This window comes from Rhinichthys klamathensis, unplaced genomic scaffold (assembly GCF_029890125.1).
Source record: "Rhinichthys klamathensis goyatoka isolate OS25496 unplaced genomic scaffold, OSU_Roscu_1.1 h1tg000115l_1, whole genome shotgun sequence".
In the NCBI taxonomy this organism is placed as follows: Eukaryota; Metazoa; Chordata; class Actinopteri; order Cypriniformes; family Leuciscidae; genus Rhinichthys; species Rhinichthys klamathensis.
The window spans coordinates 734,102-758,998 of record NW_026606652.1 but is presented as its reverse complement, the minus strand read 5'-3'; the positions used below and the strand labels follow the sequence as shown (position 1 = coordinate 758,998).

The 24,897-nt window shown below is 39.4% G+C and overlaps 1 protein-coding gene across 1 annotated transcript in view; it reads right to left on the bottom strand.

Moving 5' to 3' along the window:
- Positions 1-24,897, bottom strand: part of eys (eyes shut homolog) — a 323,611-nt gene that overhangs the window by 213,380 nt on the left and 85,334 nt on the right. The window contains exons 12-18 of the mRNA XM_056254896.1: positions 19,910-20,143; positions 19,687-19,809; positions 19,219-19,332; positions 17,801-17,914; positions 17,417-17,530; positions 8,329-8,526; positions 2,809-2,930 (exon numbers count right to left, since the gene is read on the bottom strand). Coding sequence (XP_056110871.1) covers positions 2,809-2,930; positions 8,329-8,526; positions 17,417-17,530; positions 17,801-17,914; positions 19,219-19,332; positions 19,687-19,809; positions 19,910-20,143 — 1,019 coding nt within the window. The remainder of the gene's footprint in view (positions 1-2,808; positions 2,931-8,328; positions 8,527-17,416; positions 17,531-17,800; positions 17,915-19,218; positions 19,333-19,686; positions 19,810-19,909; positions 20,144-24,897) is intronic.

Genomic DNA, 24,897 nt, shown 5'->3' with positions numbered 1-24,897 from the left:
GCTCTCAGTGATATGTGTCGGGTCCCTGGCTGCTATGACAATATTAACTTTCTTAAATGTTTACAGAACAAGCGGGAACCCAGTGTGCCTGAATCTTTCTCTATTGCTGTTCAATTACATGATAGAAAGTCTAAGGCCTTCAAAAGCCGTACAGCAAACCCATCTAATCTAGTGCCTGTTACACGCCAAACTAAGATTGCTGTTGGGACAAAAAGTAAGACTGTTAAGTTAGCACTTTTAAACATTCGCTCACTTAAAAATAATTAACTTCTAGTCAACAACTTAACCACATACAACCTGGATTTTATGTTTCTAAATGAAACTTGGCTAGAAGACAGCTGTAGTGCAACAGTCCTCAATGAAACATCCCCTCCTAACTTTACTTTTATGAGTGTCTGCAGAGCGGGTAGGAGAGGCGGGGGTGTAGCTGCTCTTTTTAAAGATGTCTATCAATGTAAGCAAATATCATTTGGGAATTACCTGTCTTTTGAATATCTGGGTATTGTGTTAAAAGGTGCTCCCCGTATTTTACTTATTATTTACAGGCCTCCAAAATACTCTCCAGCCTTTTCTGAGGACTTTACAGAACTGCTATAAACAATTTCCTCAGAGTTTGACTGTTTTGCCATTGCTGGAGATTTTAACATTCACATAGACAATGCAGAAACCAATATGGCAAAAGAAATCAAAACTGTTTTAAATACTTTTGATCTGACTCAGCATGTACATGGACCCACACACAATCGTGGACACACTCTAGATTTACTAATCAGTAAGGGTCTAAACATTTCACCGATTGTTATTAAGGATGTAGCACTGTCTGATCATTTCTGTATTTTCTTTGATATATTGATCTCTCCTGCCATTGAAGCTAGATCTGTGTCCGTCAAGAAGAGATGCTTAAAGGAGAACACCAGTGTGCTATTTATGAAGGCTATATCTTTAACACCAAGCATATCTGCTGACTCTGTTGATTTTCTCCTTGATTCTTTTAACTCAAAAGTTAAAAGTGTAATTGATGATATTGCTCCTGTGAAAGTCAGGAAGAAAAGTGGTAGACAAAAAGCAAATTGGAGAAACTCAACAGCTGTGCAAAATATGAAAAGACAATGCAGAAAAGCAGAGCGCATGTGGCGGAACACAAAACTCGTAGTCCATCATAACATCTACAAAGACAGCATCCATGCTTTTAATATGGAACTTGTCACGGATTTTCAGGAAACGAACCCAATCGCAGAAGTTTGCAGACACACGGTTTATTGATAATAAAACAGGAAAACAAAACCCCACGAGGGGGGGAAAACAGCACGGGAAAAGCAAAAGACAAACAACACTAGACTAAGACTAAGACACAAACTTCACAGCAACAAAATAACTATTACAAGAAAACTTCTTTGTTTAGACAGAACTCAAGACAAGGTACTCACAAGTATTACCATGTGTGGATCCACACACAATCAATCACAATGAACCAGCACAGGATAGCAAACACAAGGGGATAAAATAGGGAGAACAGATACCGACAGCAGGTGACACTGATCAGGCAATGAAGACAAGATGAGGAAAACAAGGGGGCGGGGAAAGAGAACAAGACAACACAAGCACACAACCCAAATTCAAGGCCATGTGCCTGCACACAAAACATGGGTCTGTCATGATCCTGCCTCCACGAGTATAGCTGCCTCTAATGCTGCGTTCACACATGTTTCATATGCGTATAATGTTTCATATAATCTAGAATAGATATGGAATAAATAGCATTCAATACAAAATGAGTATCTCTCATATATTGAAATCGAGTTTTTATGTGAAAGATTTGCTTTGCACACCAAGCATTTTTGTCATATTACAAAATAATTTATTGAGGCCAAACATAAAATAACATTATAAATAGGGTTGGGTATCGGTTGGGTTTTATCCGATTCCAGTACCTACTCGGTATTTTTTAACGGGTTCCGGTGCTTAAACGGTTCTTAAATCGGTACTTAAGAAAATGAAACCGCACACACTTTATAAAAAAGTAATACCCTTTAATTTACAGGGCCAAACTGGACACAATATTAACTTAAATCTTTAAACAATATAAATACAAGTAACATATGGTAATAATAAAACCAATATAAAATAAAAATTCATATTTACATAATATCAAATGAAACAATATTGTATCAAACAATGTAATAATACTGGAGATTGCAGAGCTGCCAACTCTCACGCATTGACCGTGAGACTCACGCAAATGACCCTTTTCACACAGAAAAATCGCGGACAAAGAGGACACTGACACCGACAGACAAGACAGAGAAGGTTACGTTTGATATGGAACAAATCCACAGCTGTCAGATTCTGTCAATATTTTTACGAGATTCACACAATAAATAACGTTTTGGCTCTTTGAAATGTGACAGATCGCTGTAGCGCGTCAGTTCAAACGGCAGTCTAAACAGAATTTGTACATTAAATGGTTATATTTTATGGTATATTTCAAATAAATAAAAATATAGAATTATTAAAAATAGTCAGAATGAATTAATTGCAGAAGTGTGTGGAGAAAAACATCATGGTTACAATAGGCCAATATGTTATTTGTACTATGGAAGATACGTCATTTCTCAGGTGGGCCTAGGAATGATTTAAATTTTGTTAATTGCTTTGCACAGAGAACAATAATCATTTAACAACAGATGTTACGGCGCTTTAGTGGTTATTATACTTAGTTCCCATATGTATTATTCTAAGAACTGCTGTTGTTCTTTCATTAAGAGCTGTATATGGAAACTAAGTTAGTTGAAGATTAATTATCCTTACCAGATGGAGGTCCACACAAGTCGAGTTGTTTTCACACATGTTGCTAGCACAGTCATTGATGTCCTGCTCGCATCTCATACCAGCGTAACCAGGGTTACACAAGCAGTAAAAACTGTCCACAGCTGTAGAAAGAAACACAAAGAGACAGAAGAATCACCTTAGAAGATATGAAATAGAATTTCCTGTTTTAGAAACATATAGGCTAACAAACATTTACAGACATAATGGCATGATCTCAAGAACTTGGTTTAACAAACACTAAAATTCAAGGACGATGTAGGTACAATGCTAATCTCTTGCATCTTTTTCAGGGGTGGTTATGCAATGTTGGTGCACGGATCATAGCAAGCAATAAAAACATCCACTCAAAAATCACCCAACATTACAAACATAGAATCGTTCATAGAATACATTTTTTTATGTTTATTTGATAAAAAATACAGTAAACATTAAAATGGCTAATTATTCTTATAATTAAAAAAACAAAAACTTTTTCTATTTTAATATGTTTTAAAATGTATTTTATTATTGTGATGGCAAAGATAACTTCAGTCTTTACTGTCACATGATCATTCAGAAATCAATTTAATATGCTGATTTTTAAATGATTATCAATTTTAAAGCTGTTCTGATTCACTTTTATTGTGGAAATTTAATATTATTTATTTTAACAGAACGTTCAAAAGAACAGAATTTATTTGAAATAGCAATCTTCTGCAATATTACAAATGTCTTTACTGTCACGTTTGATCAATTTATTCAATTAAAAAAAAATCTTACTGATCCCTACATTTTGAACGGTATGTGTCTCCAATGTTTCATATCTTACAATACAATTTTATGGACTTTTAGCATCCTAACACAGTTAGCTAACCTGCAACTACAATATTTTTGTGATATGTAAATCCATAATAATGTGATGACAATACTGGATCCATGTGCAGATAATGTGGGATAACAGTACATATTGACCAATTTAAAAGTGGAATACCTTGCATAGAACAACAATTACTTTGCATATGTAACAATCACATTTAGATTTTAAGACATGACTAAACTTTCAATCTGTTTACTTAATTTTTTTACGTTCTACGTTCAAACCTAATTTTTTAAAACTCTATATTTTCCTCCACAGCCTGCAGAAGTCAAAAGACTTTTACTTTTGTCTGTAAACCTTTGTTTCTAAAGCGTATCAGTAAAATTGACTTTCTCTGCTTGTGAAATTTCGTGCTCATTTATACTTACCCCAGCAGCTGGAAACACAGTGTGTCCAATTAAATGTAAGATGTGTGTTTGTGTAGCGATCTCTTTTACAAATGCTACAAGAGTGTTGCTGTCCACTGTCTTTGCGTTGCATCTGACTTACACAAAACCTAATGACCCATTCCACAAGCCTTTAATCATTAATGGCGTTGAGGAGAAATGCATCCCCGGCCTTTCTGCTGCAAAACAGCAGCCTGTGACAGAGGTAATTGTGGGTTCTTACAGCCGCACATTTATTACCAGGCCTATGCCGAGTCCCAGGATTCTTCATTATCCCTTAGATTTACCACGTAATCTATGCTGCCACTCTGTCTTTGTGCGTGTACCTGCGATTACTCTCATTAAATTCTTACTCTCATTAAATTACTCACACCAGCTGCTCAAGAGATACACCTTGCTCTCACTCTCTTCCCACACAAACACAGCAGATCACATACCTCCTATATGGCAGACAGGCCTTAAGGGACTACTACATATGTGGAGCTGTTTTTGCTGGTGCAGTCTGGGAGGAAGTAAACAAGTAAACTTTGTCTGACTGAGCTTGTTGGAATTGGAGATGATGGTAGACAAGACAAAGTGGCTGCAGGTCGGACTACAAGTGGTGGACGAGGAATACTCGGTTGCCTGGTTACAAAATCGTCCTTCATCGCTGTCACCATCTTTCCTCAGAGCATAGTAGTTAACTGCAGGTTGCTCTGGGAGTGCAATTATTGAACTACATGTCGGTTTAGATAAAAAGCATCTGCTAAATGGCAGCTAATTAGAAGTAAGATAAAGGTGTAGTATAAGTAAAATATAAGATCGCATATCAGCACAGTTCAGTTCAGTGTATAGCACATGGTTTCTCAACCGGTGCGTCGCAAACCATTTTGAGTGGGTCACGGAGTGTGTTGTGAAAAAAACAACAACAACAAAAATACGTAATTCTAAATGTTTTCCTGATCTGATGCAAGACTTTTATTTTGAAAGACGTGCGTGAAAGCTGTTGACTCTTGATGCAGTTCAAGTAAAGAGTGCCTGAGAAAAACCTGATTCAGTATCTGCGGTCATATGAGCTTTTGTCAGGCTATTGGTGAGTGTCATTATTTGTGAATGTTATTTTCGTAACATGTTATAAAAATAAAAAGTCTCTCACCTCAGAAAAAACTAACATCCCTGTCCTGTAAGTCTTTATCTGACTTTTTGATTCAGATCTCTGTTTTGAACGTCATATAAACAGACTTGTGAAAGCATCAACCGGGGATTTGGAGACTGTTGTGCATGCTTATTTCCACACGGCTGGATTATTGTAATGCTTTATACTAAGGCATAAATGAAGCCTTGGTTGCATGCCTTCAGTATGTGCAACAGCAAGACTCTTAACTAATACCAGGAAAGGGATTATATATCACCTGTGTTGATACCTCTTCAATGGTTACATGTAAAATACAGAATGCAATACAAGTTGCTAATGTTTGTTTACAAAGCACTGCATGATCAGGCTCCAAAGTATATAAAAGATTTGTTAATCCCCTACCAATCTCAAAGACTCTTGAGTTCCTCTCAGAGTATGTGTTTAACTGTCCCACGGTCACGTTTGAGGCGTAGAGGAGATCTGGCTTTTGCTGCTCCTGCACTTTGGAATAAAATGCCCATAAACTGTGCTCAGACTAAAGAAGTTTAAGGCCGATTTATGCCCGATTTACTCCCGACATCTGAGAAAAAAAATCATGTCCATGGTATCAGTCGGTTCCGATCTTCGGCCCAGATTTTCTGGTTATGTGAGGCGTTTACAGATCAAATCTTAAACCTCCCAATCTGCTCACGGACATATTGGGGCTGCCCCAATAGTATCAAACATGTTTGATATTTAGGATTTTAAATCAGGATGATTACGACTATGATTACATCAGTATTTCCACAATAGCCAACTAGGAACAAGTCTACAAGGAGGCAGAAGTGATGGAACTTTTGAAATGGCGACAGCGAAACAACAAGCAGCTGTACCGGGCCGATGGACAACGGTGATGGAGAAACGGCTGGTCGAAATGTGTCGATAACACAACTGCCTTTATAATGTCTCCTCAAAAGACGTTCTTCTTTCATTTTTTCTCGCTAAGAATAAGTATTGATACAGCAAGTTTTGTTAAATTTTGTTTACATCTGCTTCCCCGTGAGATCACGTGAGGTGCTAAATCTGGCATGATAATCTTAAGAATATGTGTGTGCAGGTTTGAGACTTAAAAGAGAAAAATCTGCAAAGATTCTCCTCATGTGCATGATGCAACCACCTGATTTCACAATCGGTGGTCACAAACTCCTGTAGACTGAGCCGGGCTTTATCTATACAATCCTCATCAAGTATGGACACTTTCAAAAGTGATCTAAAGACTTATTTCATCTGGCCTTTGGCGTTTGATTAGGTCAGAGAAATGTGAATGATTTGCTGCATGATGGATGACTTGATTTTTGTGATTTATTGTTATTATGTTATAATAATTCTAGTTTTATGCTATTTATGTACAGCACTTTCACCATTCTTATGGTTTTGAAAGTGCTTTATAAATAAAATTTGAGTTGAGATTAGTTGAGTTATTTTAAGTTAATTTGAGAAAATGTGGGTCCCATAGCCAAACCGGTTGAGAATCACTGGCATAGCATACTGGTAATATGTCAAAAAGAAATTTTGTAGTCAGTTTCATGCATTAAAGTTAGACTCATTAGTAGCACTTTGTCTCAGGCGAAACCTAAAAGTCTTTAGCCACATCAGTATATGGACAAACACTTTTATATAGAACACATTGAGTTCCCAGCATGAAACTATATAGTTAATGTTAGAAGATTATTGTTTCACTGCTTGGGGATTCTACTTTATAAATGATGCTCTTATTTTCGTGATCACTGCTAGTTTTTTTTGTTGTGTGGTGATTGATTGATGTTGATTGAAGTTTATTGACTCTTACATTACATTTTCAAGAGGTCTTCTGCTTCAGAGACAAGCAGCCTTTACCAAGCAGTCATTTAAAACTGCATTATGAAGACAAATGAACATTTCAAGTATTGCTAATTGAAAATTTGCTGAACAACAGATCTGCAGCTGCCATTACAAGAGGTTGACTGAAGGAGACATTTAGTATTTAACAAATCCAAGTTGGCTAAAGTAGAGAAGACAATTATTCTTGTTGAAGTCAAGAACATTAAATAATCATGCTGGCTTAATTTTTAAAATTGTATCAACCTTATGTTAAAAATATACACTTTTTTGCTGTCTAAGACACTTTAAAAAATTGAGAAAAATTCAATGTGTCAAGATTTTGGACTTTTTCCAACTTACTGTAGTGTACTATTGTTTAGTCTAAAAAGTGCATTATGTACAGTAACCTTGCCTTCAAGGTACACTCAAAAACGTATATGACTTCATCTTGTGAGTCTATATAATTTCACAACATTTCAAACAAACACACCACTTGATACTTTAAGAGTAAAACTACAAGGAACCTCTGATTATTCTGAATGCAGGCTCTAAATTTAAAGCTCTAAAGCAGTGGTTGTCAACCTTTTTGACTTCAAGACCACCCATTGCCAGACAATATTTGAAAGCCCCCCAAGATATATATGATACTTCTGCTGTAAAAACAAATCTGCTTGTTTTTCAACCTTTTTTATTTACAGAAACTAGTGGCAATATATTAAAGTTAAAATTAAATAAAAATAATTATAAATTCATAAAATACTTAAATTCTAGAATATTTAATAACTGTTCTTAAGGGTTTATTACCAAAGAATTTACATGAATTACAAAGGCCTACATCATGCTTTGCAATCTGTAATCCTTAACTGACAACATGTATTTGATCTATGGCTTTTGTAATGATTTATGCAGGAGATGCAACACAAAAGGGCAAAAAACAGCTTATTGGATTGCTGAGGGAGAACAACACCCTGCCTTGGGCTTTGATTGTATTAACTCTGTCATTTATCATCCATTATTCAAATTACAAAGCAGCAATTATGCCTTACGGATCCTCGCTCACAGCTGGAGCAAGACACTTGTCAAAAGTACCAAAGCAAATGTGGCCTGGTCATACTGAATGGAGTAACTTGTGTCTTATAAAACTGCTTATTAAACTAAGTCATGCCAACACTGTCAAAGGGGTAAACCGACAGTGCCTTTGCTCCAAAAAGAGTGCCTCTCTAGAGTACCCATGTGCTAATGAGACTGAAGGGAAATGTTTTAAGTTTGGGAGTTCAAGGCTGAGAAATAACTACAGTATTTACCGTCGTAACAGAAGCCATGCAGACAGGGGTTGGAGCTGCACTCGTCTATGTTGATCTCACAGCGGGCCCCCGTGAAACCCTGGCGACATCGGCACCGGAAGCCCAGAGGGAAGAGGACGGGATCAGCCTCCTCCATGCACTCTGCCCCGTTATCACACGGATTAACGGCCTCACAGGGCAGCAACTCACAGTTAATCCCTGAAATTCCAAAAACAGCATGAGAAATACACTTCCATCCACAACAAAAACAACAACAATGGAAACTGTTCAACTGTTTATTGTTTACTCAAATTCAAATGATTAATTACTTAAAAGGCCTCCATTCTCACATTTAAATCAAAAGCAGCCCTGTCACCTCTAATTGACCTATGAATTTCCATGACTTTTCCAAGACGGATGCACAAAAAAACCCCATTGTTTCCTAAGGAGTTGCAAAGTATTATTTTGATGTACATTTCTATACATAATAAGTAAAAATCTAAATAATTTAAATTAAACTACTTCATGGACTACAATTTTTTTTTTATTGAATCTGAACAATCACAATAATGACGCCCTTTTCAGTCACAAATGAATAATAAAATAAAATAAATAAATACAATTAGTTAGGCTCATCTGGTTTTTAGATCTGCTACCAAAATTAGTTAGCTATTATAAAAAGACAGCAAGACAGAGATGTGTAGTCAACTTGGTCAAAACTAAAACCAGCCTCAACACAACTTATTATGGTAATAGATATTGGACCAAAACTTTTCAGTAAAGCTGGTCACTAGACTAGTCTGGTGCAAACGTTGTTTTTAGATGGGTATGTAAAATGGATCAGACAAAAATCTATACAAAACGAACAGTACAAGAACACATTACACATATTTTAGACAGATAGGTAAGAACAACAAGCAGCAATTATCGGGGCCAAGCACAAAGAACACGATAAGCATCAGGGAGCATCAGACCAACATAAACATTGAGCAATTAAAGACGTATTAAGATGATTTAGGCAAAAATTGTTGAAAAATTATAAGTACAGTCACTAGTAATATGATTGAATGGTTCATAACTTTCGACCAATAGGTGGCGCTGTGACCAAATTGATGTGGTGTGGTCAGAGTAAGGTGACAATGACACAGGCAGAGTTTGGTGTCAATATGATAAAGCACTGCAGAGATCCAGCTTAGAGTCGTTTTGGCATCATGCCATCATCTATATTGATGCGTCTGTCGACAAGAAATCCTTAACTTTTTTGTCGGCCCAGTCGAAGAGGACTCGAATTTGGTGAAAATCGGATTAACGGTCAAGGAGGAGTTTGACAAAGTAGGTTTTTAAAGAAATTCAAAATGGCGGACAGGAAGTTTGGCCAACTCCGACAACATTGATATCTATGTTCTTGGCGTGGCCCAATGAATCTATTAAGACCAGTCTCATGACAATAGGCAAAATTAATCAAAAGCTATTAGAATTTATTAAATTTTCATTGTAACTTTTGACCACAAGGTCTCGAAACTTTTTGAGTACGTTCAGGGCATGGTGCCGATGGCACATACTGAGATTCGTAAGATACACCAATGCATTCATAATACCCTTTTATATGATAAAACTGTATAGTAGTAAGTGCCAATTTCATGTTTTGTTCAATTATAGCTCCACCAAGTGGCGCAATCCCACCACTTTTTTATGTGTCCTCAGAGTGTGTCCATAAGTGAAGAAGAGGAAGAAGAAGTAGTGGTAACACTTTATTTTAAGGTGCTTGTAATAAGCAGTAATTAACAGTTAATAAGACACTTATAAGACCTTATAAGACACTTATAAGACCTTATAAGATGCATATAAGATGCATATAAGCATTAACTACTTCATATAAGGGTTAATTAAAGGTCCAGGCCCTGAAGAGATCAGGGAAACTACTCCCTCTTGGGAAGGTCAATTTTTAAGGGCCTGGGAGTGTTACCGAGGGCCAAGGGCCTGGGAGTGTTTGTGTTACCATTTATGTTTGTTCGGCTGTTCTAAAAGTGCAATGTATTGATACTTGAGAAATGTATTATTTAATTTAATTTATTTATTATCATTAGTTAATGCTTATATGCATCTTATATGCATCTTATAAGGTCTTATAAGTGTCTTATTAACTGTTAATTACTGCTTATTACAAGCACCTTAAAATAAAGTGTTACCGAAGTGGTTTTATTTAAAAAGCGGCTTTCCGTAGCTCAAGGTCGCTTTACATTGTACATTACAATCCATTTACAAACCCACACACACATTACAATCACATAAGGACACATTTAGTCACATTATTCAAAATGCACGTTAAATAGATATGTTTTTAGCTGAGTCTTGAATGTAGCCAAAGATGAGATATTACGAAGTGTAACTGTGCGTTTACACCGGACGCGAATAGCGCGTCAAATTCGCGTCTACCGCGTCTAGTTTGACGCTTGACCACTTTGTGGTAATTCGCGTGTCAATGGCGAAATTGACGGGCGTAAAAACAAAAGTTTGAAGCGAAATGTACGCGCGTCAGAGGCGAAATCCGGAGGCGAAAGTTTCGAAACCCGTTGACGGCCATCTTTTTAGATGTTTATCGAGCATTAGCATTAGCATTATTCGAGAGAGTCACCGCTCGTATATGCTCTGGAGAGCAGAAACAGCTGCGTAGGGGACATCGTCGCTGTACTCGGGTCCACCAGACCCTCCGGAGGGTTTCAGGAGTTTCACAATTTGCTCCAGGAGCTAGGTTTGGTGGACCTATAGTCTCAGCCTCAGACGTCACGCCCACGGAACGTTGGCTAAACGTCTGATGCATATGGTACACTTAACTGGAAACACTTCAGGAATGTCGAAGTCGTCATCTGATTGGTTGAATTTTATCGGATTTCCGGGGGGCGCGAGTCTCGCGTTTATTTTCGGTCTGCCGGGAAACAAAGCGCAGACGTGTGATTGCGGAAGAAAAACTGTTGTGTGAGTGACAATGAGCATTTATCAAGATCAGCTAAACGTAGGATTCTCAAAAGTATGCGAGGTTCACGGCGTAGACTCTTTAAGAGATGTCCAGGAGTTTTGTTTGAGGCACTTAGTGGAGACAAAAAGAGATATTTTAGCCTGTTTGCCGACGGGATTTGGGAAGAGTATTATTTTCCAAGCCTGCCCGACCCGTTGTCAGCATTTATAAGGATTCCCAGCAGATCCAACTTTACTAGTTGTGTGTCCCCTCCTATCTATACATAGCTGTCAACCCTCCCGTTTTTTCCGGGTTTCTCACGTATTTTAGCTCTTTTCCCGCTGTCTTCCCGTTTTATTATTTTCCCGTAAAATATCCCGTATTTTTACGCTCTGATTGTGTGAGACGTACTACATGCTCGGGCAGATTCGGCTTGAAGTCGTTCATCGTCGGATGCGGCGCCGCGCGCTCTGTTACAAAAAAAGCTGTGCACACAGCCAAGGGAAATGGGGTCTTGCCTGTCTTGCGCACCCAACGCGTAATCTTTGCCGCGCTCGTGCGGACGCGTCAAGTATAAACAATTCCGTGTCAGCGCGCGCTTTGATCGGTAAAGGAGCACAGACCTCTCCCTAATCATCTCCAGCAGCCCCCGAAGCACCACGTACCGTTTCCCTCGTAAGCTGATATTAGTTTTTAAACATTCTCTGATAAAAAATGTTTAAAAAATGACACACTTTCTCTCATACACACACACACTGTCTCTTTCTCTCTCACTCATTTGTAGTTATAAACTCTTTAGACTTTTAATGATTAGTGCTTTATTTTTAAAGTTTGTGGTGGGTAAGAATCGTGTAAAAAAATTCCCTTATTTTGGAGATGGATTCCGGGAAATCTCCCTTATATTCAATGTTGACAGCTATGATCTATTATGGAAGATCAAGTGAAATACCTAACTGTGAAGGGGATATCAGCCGCATTTGCGGGCAAACATGAAACAACAGACGCTGACATCGCAGCTGGCCGATTCAGTATTGTGTTCGGTTTTCTTCTCCTCCTTTGATTTTCTATGCTGACTGACTTGTTGCACGCCGGTCTGTTGTTGTGGGGACATTTCCACGTGACGCTGAACGAAACGAACTGTAATTGGTTGTTTGACATGTCGGTCAAACGGCCTTATGGGCGGGCCTTGGCCAAAGAAAGCTGCTATGAGTTCCAGACCTTCAGCCGTCAGTCTGAAGGTCTGGCTACGCGAGACTAGTGGACCTATAACGGTGAGGACGCTGACGAGGACAGCGTAGGCCGTATAAGGCCTCGGCCTCGAGTGGTCTATGCCTGTCGAGCCCGCGCTCTACAGCCCGGCGCGAGGTTCACCCTCGCCCGCACCCACCTAATCTGTCATTTATTTTTGTTTTGATAATAAATGGAGCCAGCCTCCAAAAGTGAAACCTGTCCTGTGTTTTTATTAAAAGTTTTTATACACTAAATTGTGTTTGTTGTCTTTACATTAGAATAATAATGTTTCATATAATCTAGAATAGATATGGAATAAATAGCATTCAATACAAAATGAGTATCTCTTATATATTGAAATCGAGTTTTTATGTGAAAGATTTGCTTTGCACACCAAGCATTTTTGTCATATTACAAAATAATTTATTGAGCCCAAACATAAAATAACATTATAAACTGTCACTTCACCACATGACAGCAGCAAGCAGGCTCCTGATTGGTTAACGCGGCGCGAATTGACGCAGAAGTTCAGATTTTTCAACTCGGGCGGCAGACGCGAATTCGCGTCAAACACCAGAATGCACAAAAAGCACTACATTAAACATTCGCGCGTAACGCGCTTAACACGGCAGACGCTCAATTCGCGCCATTCACGCAAACTTGACGCGCGAATGAGGCGTATTCGCGTCTACCGTGCCGCGCTCTACGCCTCATTCGCGCCGCAGGATTTTTTTTACGCGCGTAACGCGTCTTTGCATTGACTTAACATTGAAATCACTCGCGCCTGACACGCTATTCGCGTCCGGTGTGAACGCACCATAAGGGGTAGTGAATTACATAATTTAGGAGCATTAACACTAAACCTTCCACCTGCAGTAGACAACCGGAAACGAGGGATGGACGATAAACCAAGTTCAGCTGATCTAAGGGACCGGGCAGGGCGGTAAGAGTAAAGTAGATCAGACAGATATGGAGGTCCAATATAATTTAGGATCGAGGTTATATCCGCGGATTAGGCGGGTCAAGTAATACAAATAAAATTCTAATTAATTGTGAGTGGGTCGCAGGTGGATATGATATATCATTAATAACGTAAATATTAACTACATTTTCTAAAATATGAGCATGTTTAAAACATAATTTTTCCGCCAGGCAGACCTGCATTAATTTGCACACCCATTAAGATACGCTATGCGAGTTGCGCGGGGTCCGCTATTTTAAACAGAAATGGAGGCAAAACAGGTCAGAGAGAATTAAAAATGGAGAATTAAAAACAAAGCAAAAAGGAAGGAAAGAAAATTCTCCGTGTGGGAGCGTTTTAGCGAAGTGGTTAACGAGGATGAATCAAGTGCTGGGTATGTAATATGCAATGGCTGTGAAGTGTCTGTGTGTGTGTGTGTGTGTGCGTGTTCGCCTGTTTGGGAAGCCCAGTGACAGAAAGAGTGGCATTCCAGTTTAGGTTTCAAGGGAGTAAAGCCTGTGTTTATGTCATTAAGAAAATTAAATTTTGTCAATAAATTTTGTTTTAAATAAATGTTCATAAATGTTTAGTGTATGTTACCATTAGAAATGCATGCATCAGCTCTCTAGCGTCGCCGAGTTGAAGGTGATCATCCATTTATTATCACGCTTAACACATAAGAATAATTGTAATTTGACCATCGGGTGCGGGTTGGGTGCGGATATCTAAATCAGAGAAAATGATTGGTGCGGGTGGGTGGCAGATGGATGATTTGTTTTTGGCTGCGAATTCAGGTGACGTTGGAGCTGATTTCTAGCATCTCTAGTGTCCATATATAATTGTGTCAACTTTGGTGAAAATATCTCATTTTGTTTAGGAGTTATAGAAATATATATTTATGAGAACACAAAAAAAAAATCACCCATGTCCGACTTTGATTGAACTTTTTTTTGCCACTTACAATAAACATTTTGACATATGGTTAACAGTGTATAGCCACCGACCTATCTTTTTAAAATTTCCTATTGTGGTTTCGTCTGCGTTAGATAAACGGTTTTGAAGATATTTGCAAAAATGGTTTAAACGCTAAATCACAACGTTGCTCAAACCATAGGGCGAAACCTAGTATGTTTGGTATTGTTGGACTTGGCAAGGATTCAGGAATCTTTCAGGACACGGGGGAACTCCCGTGAAAATAAGTCAACCACACCCAAGTTATAAGCATGTGAATATTTGATTTTACCACTAGGTGACGGTGGCTCGAAACTTCTCAGGCTCCTTCAGGGCATCGTGCCGATGGCCCATGCTGAGTTTCGTAACAATACGTTTACGCATTCATAAAATACAGCATTCTGCAAAATTCAAAATGGTCAACAAGGGAAAATTGGATATCATTGGACTCGGCATGTTGCCCTGAATCATTTATGATTTTTGGGCAAACCTTTCCATTTTCCAGCAAAAATAGCCATTTTTAATATCTCCGGTGAGGCTGTGCCAAAATGCTGCACATTCTCTCAGGTCATGCTTGTGAGGATATGTGCCACGGTTGGTCCAAATACGCTAAAGCGTTGTGGAAATATAGCCTCACTTCCAATTTGGAGTACTCTTCGTCTAATTCATTCCCAAGTTTTTCGAGAACGGTAAAGTTTATCAAAAAGTTTCGAATAACTTTTGCCAGCATGGTCTGAAGATGATGCGAGCCAATTTTGGTGAAAATCTGACTCCAGAGCGGAATAATAATAATAATAAGAACGCCGAACGATTACAATAGGTGCCTACGCACCTTTGGTGCCTGGCCCCTAATTAATAACATGCCTTAGATTGTCTAATTACACACATGGCATTGTTTGGTTCTGGCTGCTACAAACTTTCAGGGCCAGATGTACTAACGCTTTGCGCCCACTTCAGGCGTATCTGTTTCGCCAAGTGAGTGAGGTGAGGTATGTACGAACGGGACGCACCGAGATGAAAACGCAGACTGCCTGTCGCGGGAACTGAAAATGGCAAAATGTGCTTTTCATGTCATGCATATGCATTCATGGGATGGTCAAGGGGAAAGTGGGAGTGTCACATAAAGAGATGGGAGGGGAAGCGTAAACTGCGCCTAATTATGTATTCCGCGTTATGTACAGAAAAAGCCAGTTAAAGCGCGCCTCTATTTTGCGCTGAAAATTCTCCGCCTCTTAAAAGCAGGTGTAACTTAGGAAGCGGGATTCCTGGCACATGCCTTCTGGTAAAATGGCAGCAGTAATCTGAGCAAGACGAAGACATAGGCTAAGGAGACGAGCTGAAAAGATTTTTGCCACAAGAATCACACTTTTTCAGTCGAGTAAAAACGAAATTATTAAGCGTTACAGATTACATTTACATTTATTCATTTAGCTGACGCTTTTATCCAAAGCGACTTACAATTGCTATATATGTCAGAGGTCGCACACCTCTGGAGCAACTAGGGGTTAAGTGTCTTGCTCAGGGACACATTGGTGTCTCACAGTGGATTTGAACCTGGGTCTCTCATGCCAAAGGCATGTGTCTTATCCACTGCGCCATCACCACCCCTTTAGCAGATTAAGCAGCTACGCAATATTACAGTTACTAGAAGAAATCAAAGATGACATCGAATCTCCGACTCAGCGTTCACATTCCATTCCAGCAGTTGTGAAACTCCTCGCTACACTACAATTATTGGCCTCAGGATCATTTCAAACAGTCGTAGCATCAGCAGTGAGAGGAGGAGGCCCATTCAATTGCGCGTTTAAATACGCACAATTTACGGTTATAGTGGGTGGGGATTACCTGATGAACTGCAAGTTTGGTACATAACACGCACACTGCGGTTTCACATCAAGCGCTTTCTGCGTCTTGGCCATGGTGCTATTAACGCCACGTTCGCAAATGTTCGTACATCTGGCCCTCAGAGTTTCAATTAACACGCATAGACTGCACACTGTATTTTAGCCACAGTCTAGATACTAGATCAGTTAGTAAAGGATAGCTGTGTAAAGGGTAGTTTAATGTTCTCATAATACCCCCACATAAACACTATGCATGTGTGTCTCAACAGAGCATGTGAAGCTGTCAGTGCCTTTTTTCCTCGATTTCAATACAGAATAACCGATATCATCATTATCCCTGACAACCTAATTTGCGCGTCTAATGGAAGCATGATCCGTGATCTCTGTTTGAATATAAGCAGCAATGACTGAGCCGCCTGATCGATTTTAGATGAGCTGCATTCTGTGTCTGGAATTGACCAGCTGAGCATCACACATACACAAAAAAACAAACAAAAAACAAAACAAAACAAAAAACAAACAAACAAACAGAGAAAACCCAATAATGTACGTAATATAGCTGTGTAAAACAGGTGTATACACAAAGCAGATAAGATTTCAGCAGTTCCTGATCTGAATAAAATAGTCAAAGAGCACAGCACTCTAGAGGGAAATTGTCCTGACATTTGGGTCTGATTTGATCCACTTCTGAAATGAACAAGCTTACCATAATGTGTGTGTATATGAATGTGGGGCTTAATAAAAAAATATCTTCACCAAAATGTTCAACAAGAAGTCAATTTTGAGGTTAACATCACACAATTGTTAAAGAGATTAAAGAGAATCCCATTTTTACCTGCCAAAAATGCCACCAAAAAGTAGACTATAAAGCAACTTGCTGAAACCAGATTATGTTGAGTGCAAGTCTTTCACAGAATATGAATTTCTATTTTTATTTTCATATTTTACAATTTATGTTTATTTGTTTTCAAATATACTTTGCATTATACATTTTACTGGACATAAATACAATTTAAATTCATTTAAATTAATCAATTTTGTGGAAAATGAAGATGTCGATGTGGCAATGCTGACTGCATGAGTTCAGACAGGTGAGAGGAATGCTCTCTGAAGTTAATTAACTCTACTTTTCTTCACCCTTCACCCCACTCCCTCAGTCTTCATTACCTTTGAATGGAGCCACACATCGGCAGTAGTAATTACTCGGTTGGTCAATGCAGGTGCCTCCATTCTTACAGGGATATGAGACACACTCATCGATGTCCAGTGAGCACTCGGGACCTTTAACGCACAATATAAAACGAAAAATAAAAGTTATCATGCAAGTGAGATCATTGAAGGAAGCTCATCTCTCTTTTCAAGACACATGAGAGGCAGTTTTCCTGTCTATAAAACATAAATGACCTAAATAAAACAACACATTCATATTCAACAGCTTCAGGTTTTTTTTTTTTTGTTTTTTTTTTCAGGCTTGGGCCCCATGAGACCAATAGAGAACCAATGGAGAAATAATCAATGTGATAATGTACTAAAAAAAAACATTAGACACACCAGAGAAACCTGTAGGGCAAATGCATTTAAAGCCATCTGAGAGGTCCAAACACGTGCCATTGTTCATGCATGGTGATGACTGGCATTCATCTATGTTTATTTCACATAAACTGCCTGAGAAGTAACAGAAAAAGAGAAAGGCACACACAAAGAAGAAAATAAGAATGAGAGTTGTCATAGAAATTCCCATGCCAACCAATTATAAACAGAAGTTTTCACTGCACAAAGAATCTGGAATAAAAGTAAAAAAACAAAAACAAATCTAAAATCCCTTTTAAGCCTTCGAGCAATATACCTTCTGGTTTGAAATGAAAGTAGATGAATTTACATTCTGTTGGGCAGAAAGTTCTTAAAATATACTGAGAGCTTGAGTTGCCAAATGAGCCTATTTCCTTTCCAATTTGCATGAACATGAAAGAATTAAGTGGAAATTACTATTGAAATAGAAATTTAATGTGGTTGGATAAGAACTAAAAGTGCCCCCCAGTTTTAAAGAGGAGTTTGTAAACTAAACATGACACACTAAATGATCATATCTCTTCAAGCTTCAAGTGTACAATTTTTTTCGATATTAAAATGCTTCTATCCCAGTTTTAAGTGCAGACTGCAGAGACAGCTCGAAGTAAGCCATTTGCAGGTAAACTTTCCTGTGGCCATTTAAAAACATTGCTCTATTTGTTTGAAAGGTCCGTCAACTTCTGGCTCAACCAGACCACTTTCACATAATCTGATGACGCATAATTTGAGTTACTAACATTGTAAATTGTATATTTTCATTTTCAAATTTAATGTAATTTATAACACTATACTTTGTGTTTTCTTACCTTGGCATTACATTTCAGCAAACTAGTTAACACTGCTGCATGAGTGTTTCTACGGCTGACGGAGTGACGGCAATGCATCTCTCAATATTTTTTTTTTTTTGGGGGCTTTCACTACTCAGTCAAATGGGAATGAAAAATTATATTTGTAGTAGTTTCTGTTCACCAATATAGAAGTTTACCCAACTTTGAGGATTTCCACATCTGAGAACCCCACAATGTGAATAGTGGTTGCGGGTTTTTTATGGACAAAAAATTACACACTTCACCTTTAAGCACCACGAATAAGACAAATCTATTTTTAACTGATACTACTACTAGCACTACTAATACAACTTCAATATTATTTATAACTAAATAAATACAACAACACCCATGTTCCTTTTTTAAGACGGCAAGAGGCCATAATGTTGCTATGGTTATTACCATTGCAGGTTCAGGAGTGACACCTAATCTACAGTCTGTAACTCCCGCAAATATAGTTTAAGGACTTAATCCCACACTTAAACGTGGTTGTCAATTTCAAAATGTAACTGTGTGGCCTTTGTCACCCAAATTCAGCCCGTGAAACTCAGATGGCAGGAAGGAATTATGTACCTGTGGTCCCGGCAGGGCAGAGACAGCTGAAGGAGTTAAGCTCATCTGAGCAGGAAGCTCCATTCTGACAGGGTTGACTAAGACACTCATTTACTTCAATCTCACAGTGATTACCTTGAAAAGAAGGGCAAAGGTTCATTTCATTAAGGATTTCCTTGCAAATACAGGGGCCGAGATGCCGCTTCAAATAAAATAGTCCACGGCTAATGATGAGGTGCTATAGAAATGGAAGAAATAAAAAAACAACACCCCTTCTCCTTGGTCAAATGGATGCCAGTAAATGTAATGGCACGGCTATATGCAGCTTAGAAAATTCCTTGATAAGCAGACGGTCAACTAATATCTTACAATACAGGAGCAGATTTGAGGTCGCAGGCCTTTTAAACACAGCTCAACAGAGGGGAATTGAATGTTAGAAAACTGGCCAAAGGAAAAATTGCTCTAGAAAATTGCTTGTGGTGAACTTACCAACAAACCCAGGTGCACAGAAACAGTCGTAGGCATTGATACCATCTTTACAGATACTGAGTGCACCACAGGGCTTATCAAAACAGTCATCAATGTTTACCTCACAGAATCGTCCTTGTAACCCTATGAAGAAATCAAAATAGGGTGAGGGTTAAATGGATGCTTTAGTGAAAGTGTGGACAGAGGGACTGGCAGGAGACAGACTATTAGAAATCACTCTTACCAGGCAAACATTCACACACGAAGCCCAGAGGGAGATTTACACACTTTGATCCGTGATGACACAATCCCTCGACGCAGTGACTGATGGAAGTTTCACAAAACAGGCCCGTATAGCCATGGTGACACGTGCACTTGAAACTGCCCCGCTGTTCTTCGCACATGGAAGTGCCCTTCGTATCACACGGGTTGGAAGAGCAGCCCGTAGCCGGCATGGAGCAGTCATGTCCTGTGAATCCTGTGTGAAATGGGATGAAAGCACTGATTGATGTGGACTGGGTTCAGTGGAGACACTTCAGCTGTCATGCCTCAGTTGACACTGTTGCCAAATGCTACTTCATGCCTTTACATCCTCTAGAAGTGGTATAAACAGACATAAAACACAAATATAATGCCAGACAATTAACATACAATAGAAAAAAGAATTGCTGCAGGATGCAGGTTACATTACTTGCACTCAAATATTCAACTCAGCTCAGTTGTGCTCAACGCAATAGCATATTTTGTATTTTTGGGACCTTGACTTTTCAAAAACAAACGGATACATCATGCCAATAAACGTAATGAAGTAAACCCAATAAAACTTAAGCCAACCTCACCAGTAAAACGGTTTACACAAAAATCGAAATCTGTGGTATAGGGACCGTATTTCACTTGGTGGACATTTGCAATAGGTCTGTCCTCTCAGACTATAGCAGGTACCAATGTATGGGCAGACCTTAACCAGGGATGTGCAATCAGTGTCAGCCATGGAACCGTTCTTATCTTGGAGAGGCAGCAGATAAAAAACAACAACTCAAGTGATGTAGAGGTCACAACCCAAGAACACGTCCTGTCATCAAAGTTCCAATCAAGTGGCATGTAATTGACATTGCTAATCTAAGACAGCCAACAACTGAAGAGTAAACAACACCTTGGATTGGAAGTGTTTACTTCTTTATTAGTCTTTTGATTGCGTCATATTTTCTGCACAAATGAATGCACAAATGCTCCTTTAAATTAATATGATGCCATAAAAACGGCAAACAGTAGTGGCCAAAAGTGATGACCGGAGGCGATATTTGATATTTTTTAATATCTTTAATATATTTTATCTTTAAAATATTTTAAATATGAGGGAAGAACAAAACACGAAACTTGGTTAAGGTATTTATCTGACAAAATGATTTGGCAAAAAAGGAAACTACAGATACAGGTTTTATTTTACTATGCAAAAAAAAAAAAAAAACAGGCCTTTTTTCACAGGTTACAACATATTTAATTTGTTCTCTGTTGTTTTGCATGTTGTCATAATTTCTTTGTATGGCACCCTGGCCAGATATTATGCCCCCACAATTTGGCATGTTTCACTGTGTTATCACAAATAAAACAATTGACTTCAAGCACAACTATGCAATATGCTTACAAAATCTTTAAAAAAGTTTTAAGATGTCAACTTTCCTAGGCCGGACATCACTTACTGTATAATGCTAAAAATAAGACACTATACTCACTGCTTGACATGACAAATACCCAGAATTACCCATATATTTGTATTTACGCTCATTGTATTATTTTAACTTTTACTAGAGGGTTTCCATTTAATTTATTATGTAGTTACGTAACAATTACTTTAATATCAATATATATATACATATATATATATATATTTTTTTATTTTTTTTTTACAAATGTGGAGCTACAATAGCCACAAATGAGTGATCATGTCCTCAAGGGCTTTCAAAGGATATGCATACTAATACTAATGTCCAATCTCCTCTTCTACTTGAATGGGGCAGTGACATTGAGGCAGTTGTTTAGAGCAGACAAGGCCTGTGAATTTCAGTACAATCAATGGGACATCTGAACTGCCACCATCCCTCTTTCAGAGCTTGTTGCAGAGACATTGATGTTTATTTAAATTTAAAGAGTGATTGCTATGCTGGCACTATTTAGAGTTTAATCTATGCTCCTCATTTGAAAGCCTCTGGTATTCTCCTGTGTGCTAACTTGTACTGTCAACTAAGGCCATTCTGGACAATACATCTGCAAAAATTACAACCCTGAAAAAGATCTCACTGGGCCGTAGACTCTTTAAAAAGAGCAGAGATCAGTCTAAATATTCATCAAAAACCTGTTTTTATAGAACACTGTATGATGCCTTATAACTCCAGCCTTTTAACTTACTATGCCTTATAATGTCCCAAAAATATGAATAATAAAAAAGTATCTACTAAAATTCCCTAGGAGAAAAAAATACACATAAAATACGCAAACTGAAAGATGGAAGATTACTGCAGTATGTTGTTAGGAAAAAAATCTGAAAAGCAGCAAAAGTCTAAAACTTATCCCCCTTTAATATAATTTAGAAGCAACTGAAATGTAAAAGATCTCGTTATGATTTTTCTAATTACCCAAATTAACAGCTATTCTAGTCATGCAAGTACACATCTTTTACTAGGAAAAGTCCAAAATCTCCAAAACTGTTTGCTTGACACTTCCATTACAGTAATGACCAAATCAACAATAAAATCCGGCTTATTCAGGTCAAATCATACTAAAAAGGCTGAAAATAATTGCCCAGCCAATGTGAATGCGTGTTGAGGATCCAAATGCAGTGTTTTTGTCAGGAGTCTAGTCTTATTCCTCTGCTTGTTTCTCTCTCTCTTTCACTTGTGCTCTCGCACAGCTGAACCCATTCTTAATCAGCGTTCACTCTCCTGCTCTCCTCACACCTGTTTCCCTTTTGCCCTGATTTTCTGGCTATTTAGACCTCATGTTCTTTTCCCCTCTTGTCGGTTTATTGTTTGTTCATTCATGTCCGTCACTGACTTCTGTATATCGTTGCTACAGTTTCTTGTCCTGTGTGTACGCATATGTCAGATGAGTTACTGCTCCGGCTATCCTGTGTCAAGTCTGATTCTCTGTGCTGCGGTTACTGCCTGGTGGAGTCTGCGCTTGCCTATTCCTGCGAGCACTACCTGACCGCGAACCTGTGACGATCATCCGGCCTGGTTTCTCTCTGGAGATAATTTTCCTGTTCTGCGTTCAAGACTACCTGTGATCGGCAGACAGCCTGTGTTGCATTTATCATTTTCCTTTTCAATAAATCATTAACCTGCTTTCGCTTTTGGGTCTATTTCGAACTGTTACAGAATAAACCGACCATGACGGACCCAGCGAACGATTTAACCATCCGCTCGGCTGTTGAACTGCAGGGTGCACTGCTGGGCAGACATTCCGATGAATTAGCTGCCGCCAGACACGCTGTGGATTCACTCGCTGCCCAGGTGTCGGATCTGACTGGTCAGCTTCATCACCTGCGCCAAGACCAGTCTTCTCCTGGGTCGCGACACACCGCCGAGCCTCGTATCAACAATCCTCCCTGCTACTCTGGTGAGCCTACTGAGTGCCGTGCATTTCTTACCCACTGTGAAGTCATATTTTCTCTTCAGCCTGTCACGTATGCCTCCGATCGTTCCAAGGTTGCGTATGTGGTTTCCCTTCTCACTAGTCGAGCCCGGGAATGGGGAACGGCTGTCTGGGAGGCTGGAGCTGATTGCTGCGACCAGTTTGATTCATTCAAGGAGGAGATGTTGAAAGTTTTCGACCGTTCTGTCTTCGGGCGCGAGGCTTCTCGTCAGTTGGCTGTGCTTCGTCAAGGAAGGCGCTCCGCAGCTGATTATGCCATTGAATTTAAGACTTTATCTGCTACTTGCGAATGGAATGAAGCAGCACTCACGGCACGTTTTCTGGAGGGCTTGAATGATGAGCTTAAGGACGATATTTTTGCTCGAGAATTTCCCTCTAGTCTGGATGAGTTGGTTGAATTAGCCATTCGTTTAGACAACCGTTTCGACTTACGCCGACGTGCTCGCTCTGACGTCACGGGATTCCGGGGAGCCCCATGCACTCAAACTGCGTCACCTGAACCTCATCCTGAATCTGAGCCAATGCAGCTAGGGAGAATTCACCTCTCTTCTGCTGAACGCCAACGCCGTATTCGAGAGAGGCTGTGCCTTTACTGCGGTGGCACGGGTCACTTTGCTGCCACATGTTCGGTAAAAGAGAGAGCTCGCCAGTAGTTAGGGGAATATTGGCGAGCGCTACTCCACTATCCCCATCCTTCAGTTCCCGCTCCATGATTTCAGCCGTCCTCCGCTGGGGCACCAGTTCTGTTGTCTGCTCCGCTCTTATTGACTCCGGGGCTGAGGGGAATTTTGTCGATGAGAGGTGGGCTATTGAACATAGTTTGCCCCTTCATGAATTAAAAGAGACACCCACAGCCCTCGCCCTGGATGGCCGCGTTCTTTCCAATATTCACCTGGCTACTGCCCTGGTGAGTCTCACCACGTCTGGCAACCACCAAGAAAATATTAGTTTTTTTGTTTTTCAGTCTCCTATGGCCCCCATTGTCCTAGGACATCCATGGTTAACTAAGCACAATCCACATGTTAACTGGTCTGATAGTTCTATTGTTTCTTGGAGCTTGTCTTGTCATACCAATTGTCTTGTCTCTGCTGTTCCCTCTGTTTCTTCTTTGTCTGTTTTTCAGGAGGAGTCTATTGATGTATCTGGGGTTCCGGAGGAATATCACGATCTGCGAGCGGTGTTCAGTCGATCCCGGGCCGCTTCTCTCCCTCCCCATCGTCCTTATGATTGTAGTATCGACCTTCTCCCTGGCACCACTCCTCCCCGTGGGCGTTTGTATTCTCTATCCGCTCCTGAACGTGAGGCGCTCGAGAAGTACCTTGATACTTCACTCATGGCCGGAACTATCGTTCCTTCCTCCTCCCCCGCCGGTGCGGGATTTTTCTTCGTGAAAAAGAAAGACGGCTCTTTGCGCCCCTGCATCGATTATCGTGGACTGAATGACATCACCATTAAGAACCGGTATCCTTTACCATTGATGTCATCAGCCTTCGAGATCTTGCAGGGGGCAAAGGTTTTCACGAAGTTAGATCTTCGTAACGCGTACCACTTAGTGCGCATCAAGGAGGGGGATGAGTGGAA